Below are 14,852 nucleotides of genomic sequence, written 5' to 3' on the forward strand. Positions count from 1 at the left end.
CCTCATTGTTTTCAGTATAAAATGTAAATCCATATACTGGCCTTTCATGATCTGATTTTTGTTTATTTATCTTACTCTGTCTTCTTCAGCTTGCATCCACATTTCCTCCCAGACTTTGTGCCCCAGCTTCAATGAACTACTTTAAACTAAAGAGGGTTTGTGTGTACTGATCTTTTTGCCAGGAATTCTCTATCTCCTACTTTCTTTTATTTGCTTCCAGAGAGGAAGCTCCCTTTGGTATCTGGGTCTGATGCCCAGCCTCTGTGCTCCCATGGCACCTTGTATAACATTAAAAAAATATTTTATTTATTCATGTATTTGAATGGAGGAGAGAGAGAGGAGAGAGCATGTGTGAGCATGGAGGGAGGGGCAGAGGGAGAAGGAGAGAATCTCAGGCAGATGCTATGCTGAGTGTGGAGCCTGATATGGGATTCTAATCGCACAACCCTGAGATCATGAACTGAGCCAAAACCAAGAGTCAGATGCTTAACCAACTGAGTGCTCAGGCGCCCTTGTTTTGCTTTTAAGGAACTAGTATTTAATAATTCTGTAGGGGAAAGAAAATGGTATTCTATTTTAACCTCCAACTGATCTGACACCTACTGGATGTACTGTAATTCAGTTTTGTCACTAAGCACCCGAGTTCATGCAGACCCCTGAATTAGTCCTCCACAAGACTGCCCTCACTTAAGACATCAGCCACAAGTAGGGTCCCCAGGTCACCTGCACTTCTGACCAACTGACAATAAATTCAAGGGTTTCCATGACCCCTTAGGTTCAACAGTTCACTAGAGTTACTCACAGAACTCAGGAAAGTGTTATACTTGTCATTATAGTATTATTATAAAGGATACAACTCAGGAACAACCAAATGAAAAGGCACATAGGGTAAAGTCTGAGAATGTTCCTAAAGCAGAGTTTCTGTACCCTCTCCCCATGGAATCAGGACACATCACCCTCCTGGTATATGAAGGTACTCACCAACCAGGAAGCTCCAGCATGTTTCAGTGTCCAGAGTTTTTTATTGGGGCTTTATTAAACTTGATTAAATCATTGGCCACATGAGTGAACTCAATGTCCAGCCCCTCCCTTCTCCTTAGGGGTCAAAGAGGCTGAGAAGTCCTAATCCTGTATTCACATGGTTGATGTTTCTGGTGACCAGCCCCCTGTGTCCAACCTACTCCCCCCTCAGTTAAACAAGGGGCCCACTGTGAGTCACTACCCTATTAGCATAACAAAGACACTCCTGTAACTCAGGAAATTGCAAGGGTTTTAGAATCTCCATGCTAGGAACCCAGGACAAAAATTAGACAAATTTTTTTTATTATACAGCATATGGTACTTTGGAGTTCAGATTTTTTAAAACTTCAAACAACTTATATTAAAGGTTGAAACTGCTCATAAAAGCCTGTCTTTTGGTTGTAAAAAGAATATTTACTTATTATTCTCTGACTTCTGGATTAGAACATTTTCAAAGAAATTGTAATTGCTACCTCATATTCTATAACTACTTATTTTGTGTTTAGGAATTCCCAGTTCCAACAGGAATTCAGTTTAGACGAAGTGATGACATCTCGAAACGTTTTTGATTTTTTGACCATCTTACAATGTTGGTAAGAAAACCACATTTTAATATTTATTCAGTATTCATTTTTTAAAAATATATTTATTTATTTATTTATTTGAGAGAGAGAGAGAGACTGGAGGGTGGAGAGGAGCAGAGGAGAAAATCTTCAAGCAGGTTGCCTGCTGAGTGCGGAGTCAGACATGGGGCTAGTTCCCACGACTCATGAGATCATGACCTGAGCTGAAACCAAGAGTTGGATGCTCAACTGACTGAGCCACCCGGACACCCCCACATTTTAATATTTAATAGAGAAAAGTAACTGCTCCCTCCTCCCACCTTAGGTAACCTTAGGCTTTGTGTGTCTGGGTAAATCTGTATCTGTATCTGCTTTTATAGCACTCCTGCTAATGTAGTCCTCACTCTGGAATGAGGACCTTTACTTCCTATTAGTACCTGGAGATAGACCATGTTTTCTCTTGGAAAATTATGCATTTTATTTCCTTCTTTCATGAGTTCTACCAACTTCTTAAAAATTGTGTTTTATTCATTTAAATATGGCTTAGAAGGCCAGTGGAGTCCAGAGTTTCTCCCTTGAGCATTTTGTTTTCTCTGCTGTATGCGTTTACCTTAGGAAATGTTACTCACTGCTAGTAACTAAGAGTAAATGTGAAACAAGAAAAACAAAAACCAAGAAAAACAACCCTCTAATAATGATAAATAGTTGCAGCTTGGAAAGTGCTTGACAGTATCTGTCCCCCAGAAGATTGAATTAGTACTGCAGAGCTCCTGCCTGTGCCCAGTTATCACCTGGAAGATATGGACTGGGATGCCGGTGAACAAACAGGGTCAGCTTTTATCTGTTGCAATATGAAGATCTGCCCATTTATTTTTCTAAAAAAAGATTTTATTTATTTATTCATGAGAGACACAGAGAGAGAGGCAGAGACATAGGCAGAGGGAGAAGCAGCCTCTATACAGGGAGCCCGATGTGGGACTTGATCCCGGGCCTCCAGGATCACACCCTGGGCCAAAGGCGGCGCTAAACTGCTGAGCCACCCGGGCTGCCCGGTCTGCCCGTTTATAAAGACCAGCTGAACTCAGAGAAGGCTTTTGGTGTTTGCCACTTTCCTTCAGAGCTTGCTATCAGGAAAATATCTGTTTTGGGGAGATCTCAAGAGTCTTAACTAAACCACTTTCTGGTTTGGACTTTCTGGTATCTCGTATTCTATTTTTTCCCAGTTTTCAAAAGGATTCCAAGGCTGGTTATTTGGGAGATAGCAAAGTTGGAGCTAGTTAGGCCTATCGTAGAATTTTTATTGTAATGGGATAGAACTAACCTTGTGGACTCCTCAGGAGTCACCAGAAGATGCCTGGTGCATCTGCAGAAGCAAATCCAGGATTCTTTGGAGTAAGAACTTCCTGGGAGAGACTCTTTGAGCCCAAACAGTGACTGGTACCATTTCAGTTTTTTTTTTTTTTAAGATTTTATTTATTTATTCATGAGAATACACAGAGAGAAAGGGAGAGGCAGAGACACAGGCAGAGGGAGAAGCAGCCACTATTCAGGGAGCCCGATGTGGGACTCGATCCTGAGTCTCCAAAATCACACCCTGGGCTGAAGGTGGCGCTAAACTGCTGAGCCACCCTAGCTGCCCCCATTTCAGTTCTTGATGGAGGTTCAGGCCTCAGTTGGGAAGCATGTGTAATCTTTAACTGTAGGTTTCACAAAGACAACAGTGCAATGACTAGCGAGCACATTCAGCTCTTCCTTCTGCATAGAAAGAACAAGGACTAGGTGTAAATAATTATTTTTATTTCCTCTTAGCCCCACTTCAGATGGTGCTGCAGCAGCAGTTTTGGCTAGTGAACAATTTGTACAGAAGTACAACCTGCAATCCAAAGCTGTGGAAATTTTGGCACAAGAGATGGTAACTGACTTGCCAAGTTCATTTGAAGAGAAAAGCGTTATTAAAATGGTATGTCTGAGATTCAATTTTATTTATCAATTGAGGGATTTCTGTTTATTTTTTTTAAAGATTTTATTTATTTATTCATGAGAGACACACTCTCACACACACACACACACACACACACACAGAGGCAGAGACACAGGCAGAGGGAGAAGCAGGCTCCATGCAGGGAGCCAGTGTGGGAGTCGATCCCGGGTCTCCAGGATCACACCCTGGGCTGAAGGCAGCACTAAACCACTAAGCCACCCAGGCTGCCTGAGGGATTTCTGTTTAAAAATGTCAAGATGACATACTGTTACTAGCTCTAGAAGTCGAGAAAATTCAATATTATAACCCATCCTTGTCACGCATGCATTTTTAACTAACTAGACATGCTATTTTGGTGGGGTTTAGTTTTTTTGTTTTTTTAATTTTTGAGTTGGCTAGATATGCCCAAAACTCCTTTCTTAAGAGTTAAGGGAAAAACAAGGATATCGTTGGGGAATTTTCTTGACCCTTAGAGCTTTAAAAATCCTGATTAAAGATTGAGTAAACATGGAGGAGGTTAAGAAAATGAGAATGCAGAGCTAAGTTAGTTGAATATTTGAAGATACACACATATATTTAAAAAATGCAGGGGATCCCTGGGTGGCGCAGCGGTTTGGTGCCTCCCTTTGGCCCAGGGCGCGATCCTGGAGACCCGGGATCGAATCCCACATCGGGCTCCCTGCATGGAGCCTGCTTCTCCCTCTGCCTGTGTCTCTGCCTCTCTCTCTGTGACTATCATAAATAAATAAAAATTTAAAAAAAAAAAAATTAAAAAAAAATAAAAAATGCAAATGTGCATAACATACACACATATATACCAATCATAAGGTAATTAGAGCTTATGATAAAAATGATATTGCAATAATGCTTTGAATTTGAAAATGGGTCTATAACTTGCCCAAGATCACAAAGCTGGGATGTGGCTGAGGTAGAACTTCTCAGGTTTTCTGATTATAGTACATTTATGCCACACTTTTATTCCTAGGAGAAAAATTGAGTTTTCTTGTTATTATCTGAGACCAAAGAGGTGTTAAAAGCAAGGATTTGGAAAAATGGAATCCTACATGACTTTTTTAAAAGAGGATTGTTTATTTTCATGTAGAAATTCCTCATATTTTTTAGTGTATCAGAGTCATAATGATCTATTGGTCAATATCTTCCAGCCTATTTACCACACAACACATTGTGGTTTGATAGAGTTTTTGTAACTGCAAAAGATATGGCCTGAGGAATTACAAATCCTATTTATTTATTTATTTATTTATTTATTTATTTATTTATTTATGATTTTATTTATTTATTCATGAGAGACAGAAAGAGTGAGAGGCAGAGACACAGGTAGAGGGAGAAGCAGGCTCCATGCAGGGAGCTTGACATGGGACTTGGTCCCAGGTCTCCAGGATCACGCCCTGGGCTGAAGGCAGCACTAAACCCCTGAGCCACCTGGGCTGCCATAAGTCCTTTTTATATATCTTATTTAAAATTCTGTTCTTGGGATGCCTGGGTGGCTCAGTGGTTGAGCGTCTGCCTTTGGCTCGGGTCATGATCCCGGGGTCCTGGGATCGAGTCCCGCATCAGGCTCCCTGCAGGGAACTTGCTTCTCCCTTTGCCTGTATTTCTGCCTCTCTCTCTGTGTCTTTCATGAATAAATAAGTAAAATGTTAAAAAAAAATTCTATTCTTTAGGGCACCTAGGTAGATCGTTTGGTTGGGTGTCCACCTTCGACTGCGGGTCATGGTCTCGGTCCTGGGATTGGGCCTGTGTTGGGCTCCCTGCTCAGTGGGGAGTCTGCTTCTCCCTCTCCCTCTGCCCTGCCCCCAACTTATGCTTGCTCTCTCAAATAAATAAATAAATAAATAAATAAATAAATAAATAAATAAATAAATAAAATCTAAAAAAAAATTCTGTTCTTTATAGTACAAAATTTAATTTGTATATTCTCATCCTCAATATTCTTTTATTTGGACTTCTATCTAATATACAATCAACCAAGATTTCAAAATGTGCACTCCATTTTCAGCAACAAAGATTATGCATTTAATCTCTTATAAATCTTATATAAAAGTCCCAGTATTGATGCACTTAATGTATTTATATGTGGTTTTGGTTTTAGGTTGGCTATGATATGAGTAAAGAAGCTGCCAAAAAGTGCTATGAGAAATCTGGCCTGAAACCAAGTGATATTGATGTTATAGAACTTCATGATTGCTTTTCTGTCAATGAACTCCTTACTTATGAAGCACTGGGACTCTGTCCAGAAGGTAATATCTTTGGTGAGATGCAGATTAACTTAGCAAATTTCACTGAGGAAATTTCATTTTGCCACTAAAAAAGGAATTCACTAATTGCCTTTACCTCAAGAAATTAAAAAAATAGAGATATCATACGATCCATAATGTCACTAGTATGTATTTACCCAAAGAAAGCAAAATCACTAATTTGAAAAGATGTTTGCACCCCTTATGTTTGTAGCAGTGTTATTTGCTACAGCCACAATATGGAAGCAACCTAAGTATCCATCAATAGATGACTAGATAAAGATGTGGGGTGTGTGTTGTGGGGGGGGGTTAATTTGTGTATATGTACACAATGGAATATTACTCAGCCATAAAAAAGAATGAGATCTTGCCATTTGTGACAACGTGTCATTAAAGTTATGCTGGTCTCATAAGACAAATTGAGCAGTGACCATTCATTCTGTATTTTCTGAAAAAGTTTGTGTAAGATTAGTGTTAGTTCTTCCTTGACTGCTTCATGGAATTTACCAGTGTAATCAAGTGATTTTCAGTTTTCTTTTTGGGAAAACTTCTGAGATGTTAAAATTGGTTAATAAATATGGGCCTATTCAGATTTTCTGTTTCTTCCAGTGTCTATCAATTTTTATAAGTTCTATTTTTAAAGAAATTTACCCATTTTATTTAAGTTGTCAAATTTATTGACTGAGATTGTGCAAAGTATTCTCTATTTTTTTAATGTCTATAGGATCTAAGGCGATAACTTCCTTTTTATTCCTTGTATTGGTGATTGATGTTCTTTCTCCCTTTTTTTCTTGATCTGTCTAGCTAGAGGTTTGTCAGTTTTATTAAGCTTTACAAAGAGTTAGCCTTGGTTTTGTTGATTTTCTTTATTGTATGTTTTTTTCATCTCATTGATTCCTGCTCTTTATATTTTCCTTCCTTCAACCTACCTTGGTTTTACTTTGGTTTTCTTTTTTTAAGTTTTTTATAAGAGAACCTTAGGTCTTTTGTTTTAGATCTTTCTCCTTTTCTAATATAAGTATGTAAAGCTATACATTTTTCTCTAAGTGGTATTTTAGCTACTTTTCACAAAATTTGATATATTTCATCATTATTCAGTGCAAAATATTTTTCATGTTTCTTATAATTTTGTCTTTGACCTGTAAATTATTTGTAAGTATGCTGTTTAATATCCAGGTATTTGGAATTTTCCTGGATATCTTAAAATCTTACTGTTATTGCTCTCTAATTTAATTCTGCTGTAGTCAGAGAATACCCTTTGATTTTGATCCTTTCAGATTTCTTGAATTTTATCTTATGGCTCAACATATGGTATATATTACTGGTGAATTTATCCATCATATGCACTTGGAAAATAATGCGGATTCTGCAGTTACTGGCATATGTTCTAAACATGTCAATTAAATTGAGATGATTGACAGGATTTTCAGATCTATGTCTCTAGTGATTTATTTGTTTTGCTCTATCAGTTGCTGAGAGAGGGGTGTTAAAATCTCTTATATTAATTGTGGGATTGTCTCTTTCCCCTTTAGTTCTGTCAATTTTTGCTTCATTTATTTTGAGATTCTATTATAAAGCACATTTATCGTTGTATGTCTTCCATTTTTTCATTATGAAATATCATTCTTTATGTCTGGTTATATTCTTTGTTTAGAAGTCTGTTTTATCTGGCTAAAATATCCACTCCAGGGGCACCTGGGTGACTTAGTTGGTTGAGCATCTGACTCTTGATTTCTGCTCAGGTCATGATCTTGGGGTTGTGAGATCAAGCCCTTCCTCAGGCTCCTCATTGTGTGTGGAGCCTCAAGATTTTCTCTCTGCTTCTCCCTCACTCCCTCTCTCCCCATCCTCTCTCTCTCTCTCTCTCTCAAAAAAAAAAAAAAAAGCCACTCCAGTCTTCCTGTGCTTACTGTTTGCATGATAGATTTTTTTCTGTTTATTTGCTCTTAACATATTTATGGTATTAATCTATCTGCATAAGGTAGATAGATTTGTAGGCAATAGTGTATTTTTTATCATTTGTCAATTTCTGCCTTTTACCTGGATGTTTAAGCCTATGCTGTCTGATATAGTAGCCACTAACTGTCTGTTATTATTGAGTCCTTGAAATGTGACTAGTCCAAATTGAGATGTGCTGTATGAAGTACACATTGGATTTTGAAGACTTACTATGAAAAATAGAATGTAAAGTATTTTATTATTAATTTTTTTATTCCTTACTTGTCGAAGTGAAAATAGTTTGGATATATTGGGTTAAAATATATATTAAACAAAATATGTATTAGAAAATTTCAAAGTGCATATGTGATTTGCATTATATTTGTTTGAGAGTGTGATTTAGATCATTAATGTTCAATGTAATTATTGATACAATAAGACTTAGGTTGACCATTATCTGTTATTCATTGTTCTCTCTGGTTTTTGATCTTCTGTTCTCCCTCTCCTGCTTTTTTGGATTATTTGAATATTTTTAGTATGACTTTTATTTTGTAAATTTGCTTTTTGGCCGTATCTCTTTAGTGTTTTTGTTTTTTATTTTGTTTTGTCTTAGCTGATACAGGGTTTTTTAACCTCAACACTGTTGATGAATGAGATTATTCTTAGTCATGGGGTTTGTGTATTGTAGGATGTTTAGCAGCATTCCCAGCTTCTACCCACTAAATGCCAATAGTACTTCCCCACAGTTGTGACCATTAAAAATGTCTCCAGACATTGCCAGATGTCCTCTGGAGGAGCAAAATATTTCAGAGTTGAGAACTGCTGGTATAGGTGTAATAGTATGCATACCTAACCTTCACAGTCTCTGTAGAGTTAATATTGTACTACCTCACATAAAATGTAGAAATCTTGCAAGCATATATATACATTTACCAACTCCTTTCTGCCTCACACCAACTCTTCTGTTATAATTGTCATATGTATTATATCTATGTACATTCAGTATATGTGCTACCGAAGCAAGCACTCTATGTACATTCAAAATCCCACAATGTTGTAATTTTTGTTTCAATAATTGCACATATTTTAAAGATCTTAGAGGACAAAATTTCTTTATATTTACTCAGATATTTATCATTTCTGTTCTTTCTTCTTTCTTTTTTTTTAATAAAAGATTTTATTTATTTATTTATGAGAGACAGAGAGAGAGTCAGAGACATAGGCAGAGGGAGAAGCAGGATCCGTGCAGGGAGCCTGATGTGGAACTTGATCCCAGGACTCCATGATCACGCTTGAGTCAAAGGCAGCTGAGCCACACAGGCGTCCCTCTTTCTCCTTTCTTGAAGATACAGGTTTTTCTTCGTTATGATTTCTTTCAGCCAAAATAATTTATTTTAGCATTTTTTTATAAAGCAGATTGTCTGGAGATGAATTCTCTTAGTTATCTTTCATTGAGAATGTCTTTACTTAGCATAAATTCCTAAAGGAGATTTTTGTTGGATATAGAATATTCTGAGTTGGCAGGTGTTTTTTTTTATTTTTATTTTTTTTGTAGCACTTAAGGTGTATTGTTTTATTCTCTGGCCTACATTGTTTTCAATGAGAAGTACATTTAAGCAGTCAAATGTGTTGTATCTAGGCTTGCTTTTCTTTTAATTTACTCTGCTTGAGATTTTCTGAGCCTCTTGAGTCTGTAAAATGTCTTTTGCCAAATTTGGGTAGTGTCTAACCATTATTTCTGTAAGTATTTTTTTCTGTTCCATTTTTTTCTCTCTTCTCCTTCTAGGATTTCAATGATGTGTTTATTAGACCTTTTAATATTGTCCCACAGGTCCTTGGGGTTCTGTTCATTTTAAAATCTTGTTTTTCTCTGTTCAGATTTGATCATTTATACCTTTATAATGATATATATCTTTAAATATACAGACTCCTACTTCATCCTCTTTCTGCTCTTGAACCCATCTTTAGTGAGTGAGTTTTGTATTTTATTTATTTCTTTTAAATATTTTATTTATTTATTTGAGAGAGAGAGCGCGCGCACAAGCCAGGGGAGTGGTAGGCAGAGGGAAGGGAGAAGCAGGCTCCCCTCTGAGTAGGGAACCGGATGCGGGGCTCGATACCAGGACCCTGGCATTATGGCCTGAGCTGAAGGCAGCTGCTTTACTGATTGAACCACCCAGACATCCTGAGTTTTTTATTTAAAATACTGCATTTTCAATTCTAAGAGTTTCATTTGGTTCATTTCATAGGTTCTATTTCTTTGCTGAGAACTCATATATTTTTATTCATTTTTAGTGTGTTTTCTTTACCTCTTAGTCTATTTTTGTCTTTGTCCGGTAATTCTATGATCTGGGACTTCTTGGGCTTTCTATCTGTTGATTATCTTTTCCTTTCCCATGAGAATTGGTCAACTTTCCTTTTCCTAGTATGTATGTATGTATGTATGTATGTATGTATTTATTTATTTATTTATTTATTTATTTATTTATTTATAGAGACACAGAGGCAGAGACACAGGCAGAGGGAGAAGCAGACTCCATGCAGAGAGCCTGATATGGGACTCGATCCTGGGTCTCCAGGATCACGCCCTGGGCTGCAGGCGGCCCTAAACCACTACGCCACACCACGGAGGCTGCCCTCCTAGTTCTTTTCTGTATTAATTTTGGATTGTATCTGGGACAGGTGATTGTTACATTGTATATAGATCCTTTAGAGAGTGTTGTTTTTGTTTTAGCAAGCAGTCAGCCCACTCGTGTTCAGATACCTTCTGTCTTGACTTCTGTGAGTCCTGGTTAAAGTCTTTGTTGTCCAAGCATTTGCTGTGCTGCTTTGGATCTCTCCCATGTATGCTTAGCTCAAGAGTGAGTCCAAAGACTTTCTTTTTTTTCTTTTTAAGATTTTATTTATTTATTCATGAGAGACACACACAGAGAGAGAGGCAGAGACACAGGCAGAGGGAGAAGCAGGCTCCATGCAGGGAGCCTGACGCGGGACTCGATTCTGGGTCCCCAGGATCAGGCCCTGGGCCAAAGGCGGCACCAAACCCCTGAGCCACCCAGGCTGCCCAGTCTGAGACTTTTAAGTCCATACATAGGAATAAGGGATCCTTTTCTCTGGCTCTTTCCACTGTGAGCTTTCTCTCTTACTCTCTGACCTGGTATGGATTTCTTTTCCTGGTCCCTCTGGTTAGAAAGATGGGGTTTTTGTTAGAGGTAGTGCTGTCCTGCTGCCAGTCTGCTCCAGGACTGTGCTCACCCTTGGACCAAAGTTGTTGTGAGAGCCTAAAATGAGAAAACTTGGAACTCACCAAGGGGGTTCTCCAAGTTTTAACTCCTTCTGTTATTATTCTGTTTTTGTTTACTTTTCAGAGTCTTCAGCTAGTTGTTTTTTGTATTTACCCAGTGTTTTTAGTTGTAAACAGTAGGAGACACAGGCTATAGTGAATCTATATTCCTTGGTGGAACTGGAACCCAATTTCAAGGTTTTAAATATGTATACACTTTGATATATGATGATGATTTTTAAAATTATATCCCTAGCTTAAACCACTTCCCTGATCTCTAGGCTCATATGTTTAACTGCCCAGTTTTCAGGGATTTTTTGGATGTCTCATTAGCATCCCAAACCTAAGTCCAAACTGAACTTCTGATGTGACCCAGACTTCTTCCTTCCTCAGTCTTCCCCATTCTCCAGGTAGCTCCAGTTCCTTTCTTTCTCTCACAGCTCCCATTGAATCTGTTCCCAAGTCCTGTTGGCTATGGACTCTGCTGTCTAAGTATATGCAGAATATAACTATATCCTATCTATTTTTTTAAATCACTAACAGCGTAGTCCAGACCACCATTATTTCTCCTGTACGTTATTGTAGTGGTCTCATAACTGGTCTGCTTCTGCCTTGTCTCCTTACACTCTGTTCTCTATAATGAATCTTTAATGATCCTGTTAAAAGCATAGCACAGATTGATGTCATTCCTCTGTTCATCTCATTCAGAAGTAAAAGCCAAATGTGATCTTTTCTCTTTAGTTCCCTCTGCCGTCTCTCTGACTTCCACATCTCTGGTTCTTTTACTTTGCAACAGTTACATGAGCCTCCTTCTTCAAACACTCTAGGCCTATTCCTAGCTCAGGGCCTTTCTTCAAATATCTCCGTATTGTTTGTTCATTTATTCCTTTTAGATCTTTGACCAAATTTCACCTTCTCAGTGGGAGCTTTCTCCAATTACTTGTTTTAAAATGTGAACTCCTGGGCAGCCCCAGTGATGCAGCGGTTTAGCGCCGCCTGCAGCCCGGGGTGTGATCCTGGAGACCTGGGATCGAGTCCCACATCGGGCTCCCTGCATGGAGGCTGCTTCTCCCTCTGCCTGTGTCTCTGCCTTTCTCTCTTTCTCTCTCTCTGTGTCTCTCATGAATAAATAAATAAAATCTTAAAAAAAAAAAGTGAACTCCTTACACGTCCTTTCCTGCCTTTTTTCCCCCCATGGCACTTACCACAACTCTATTATATATCTTACTTACATTACATATTATCTGTCTCTTCCTCACACCTCTCCTGACAATGAAGTAAACTCCATGAGAGCGGGGATGTTTGTTTCATTTACTCTTGTATCCCTAAGTTCCCAGGGCAGTTTTTGGCACATAATAGGCACAATGATTGCCTTCCATTTATTTTCTTACCACTTTTAGATGATGAGCTCAAGCAACTTCCTAGTAGAATCTTCCAATATTTAATAGAATTATATATATTATCAAAGAAAACACGCAGTGAATTATTCATTTCTTGGGGTTGATTTGTGTCCAGTCTGGTAATACTTGGTACAGTAACAATACTTGGAGGAGTTTTAAAAGCTGTAATAGCAGATAGAATACCTGTTATGACCAGAGCCTTGTATCAGGTTCTTTGTCAGAAATATATAAAAAAAAAATAAAAGAATGCCTCAATAGGTGGTTTTTAATCTACAACCTAGATTTAAAGTAAAATTAGAAGTGTTAGTCGTAGGGATGCCTGGCTGGCTCAAAGGAGCATGCAATTCTTGATCGTGGGATTGTGAGTTCAAGCCCCACATAAGGGATAGAGGTTACTTAAAAAATAAAATCTTAAAAAAAAAGTGTCAGTCATAAAAAATTCTTTTTTTAAAAAAAGATTTTATTTATTCATGAGAGACACACAGGGGCGGGGGGTGGGTGGGTGGGCAGAGACACAGGCAGAGGGAGAAGCAGGCTCCATGCAGGGAGCCTGACGTGGGACTCAATTCCAGGTCTCCAGGATCACACCCCAGGCTGAAAGTGGCGTTAAACCGCTGAGCCACGGGGCTGTCCCATAAAAAATTCTTACATGTATTTTAATTTACCAATGGAGAAACTCTTTGGTTTTTGAAGGCAATAAAATATATTGATTAAGGAAAGCTATGGAGCCAGGCTACCTAATGATTAACCCTAGATTGATCCCCTACTGTTTCCTTGGGCTGGTTACTTAAGTTCTTTGTGTCCGTTTCCTATAAAATGGGAATAATACCTGCTTTCTCGGGGTTGAGGATTAAATTATGTAAATATATGGAAAATAATTACAACAATGCCTGACACAGGGTGAATACTTAAAAGTTATTAGCTACCTCTGATGGTGCCAGAACCACCTGTATCATCTTTATTTGGGATTCCACTTCATTATATTCTAGCTGGAAGAATATTTTATACAATGCATTCATTTTAATTTACTTCTTAACAACCTGGAAGAATGACCAGAGAATTGATAGGAATGTTGAAATCATCAAGCATGCAATTTTCATTTTCTTTTAAGCTTGCATTTATGTCTTAACAGTATTTTCAGCCATTGCCCTTCATTTCATGCCCCCTGCCCTTCCGCCACCCCCTACATTGTCCCTTCCATCTACAAAGAATGTTTATATAACAGTGCAGCTGAAAATGGAAGTGGGGGCACCTTGGTTGCTCAGTTGGTTAAGTGGCTAAGTGTCTGCCTTCACCTGGGGTCATGATCCCAGGGTCCTGGTGATGAAGTTTTGGAATATAGGTGAGGTCCAGAGCCCACGACCAAGAAAGAATTCTTGAGACATCTTTGGTGCAAACTGGTGGTTTTATTAAAGCACAGGGACAAGACCTCTGGGCAGAAAAAACTGCTGCCTCGGGCCTATGAGGGGTGGCTGATTATATACCTGGGAGTTGGGAAGGTTTTGAGGATAGCTGTACTCTCTAAGGAATTTTGGAAGCAAGGTTTCCAGGACCTTGAGGGGGCTAATTGTTGGGAAAAGGTCACTTATTATTGTCTAATAAAACTTGAGTTATGAGACCCTTCAGATGTGTATTGGTGGGCCATGTGTTTGGAAGATGATTGCCAACATTTATCTTGGGAGCTTAGAGATAAAGGAAATTTCTAAAGGAATTTTTGTATGTTAAAGTAGACTTACAGGCTCCTGGGGGTCAGGCTAAGATTGCCTTTTTCCCTTGGCAAAGTATAAACATTGAAGCAGTTGAGTTTGTAGAGGAATGTCTCTTTGTCTGTTTCAAGGACTTGTCAATGTGCTTTGTCCCCAGCTAGTCCTCTGTTCCCTCATCACTGGGTTCAAGCCCCTGCATTGGGCCAGCTCCCCACTCAGTGGGGAGTCTACTTCTCCCTCTGCCCCTCTCCCCTACTTGTGCTATTTCTCTCTCTCTCAAGTAAATAAATAAAATATTTTTTAAAAATGGAAATGAAGGGATCCCTGGGTGGCGCAGCGGTTTGGCGCCTGCCTTTGGCCCAGGGCGCGATCCTGGAGACCCGGGATCGAATCCCACGTCGGGCTCCCGGTGCATGGAGCCTGCTTCTCCCTCTGCCTGTGTCTCTGCCTCTCTCTCTCTCACTGTGTGCCTATCATAAATAAATTTTTAAAAAAATGGAAATGAAAATATTGGGCAAAATGATGGATTTTTTTAAAGATTTTATTTATTTATTTATTTATGAGAGACAGAGACAGAGAGAGAGAGAGAGAGAGAGGCAGAGACACAGGCAGAGGGAGAAGCAGGCTCCATGCAGGGAGCCTGATGTGGGACTCGATCCTGGGACTCCAGGATCACGCCCTGGGCCGAAGGCAGGTGCTAAAC

The 14,852-nt window shown here is 38.9% G+C and overlaps 1 protein-coding gene across 1 annotated transcript in view; it reads left to right on the forward strand.

Moving 5' to 3' along the window:
• SCP2 (sterol carrier protein 2) overlaps positions 1-14,852 on the forward strand; it is a 102,653-nt gene that overhangs the window by 37,790 nt on the left and 50,011 nt on the right. The window contains exons 8-10 of the mRNA XM_055305047.1: positions 1,527-1,613; positions 3,393-3,543; positions 5,678-5,825. Of these exons, the coding sequence (XP_055161022.1) occupies positions 1,527-1,613; positions 3,393-3,543; positions 5,678-5,825 (386 nt within the window). The remainder of the gene's footprint in view (positions 1-1,526; positions 1,614-3,392; positions 3,544-5,677; positions 5,826-14,852) is intronic.

Source organism: Nyctereutes procyonoides, unplaced genomic scaffold, assembly GCF_905146905.1.
Source record: "Nyctereutes procyonoides isolate TBG_1078 unplaced genomic scaffold, NYPRO_anot_genome, whole genome shotgun sequence".
NCBI lineage: Eukaryota > Metazoa > Chordata > Mammalia > Carnivora > Canidae > Nyctereutes > Nyctereutes procyonoides.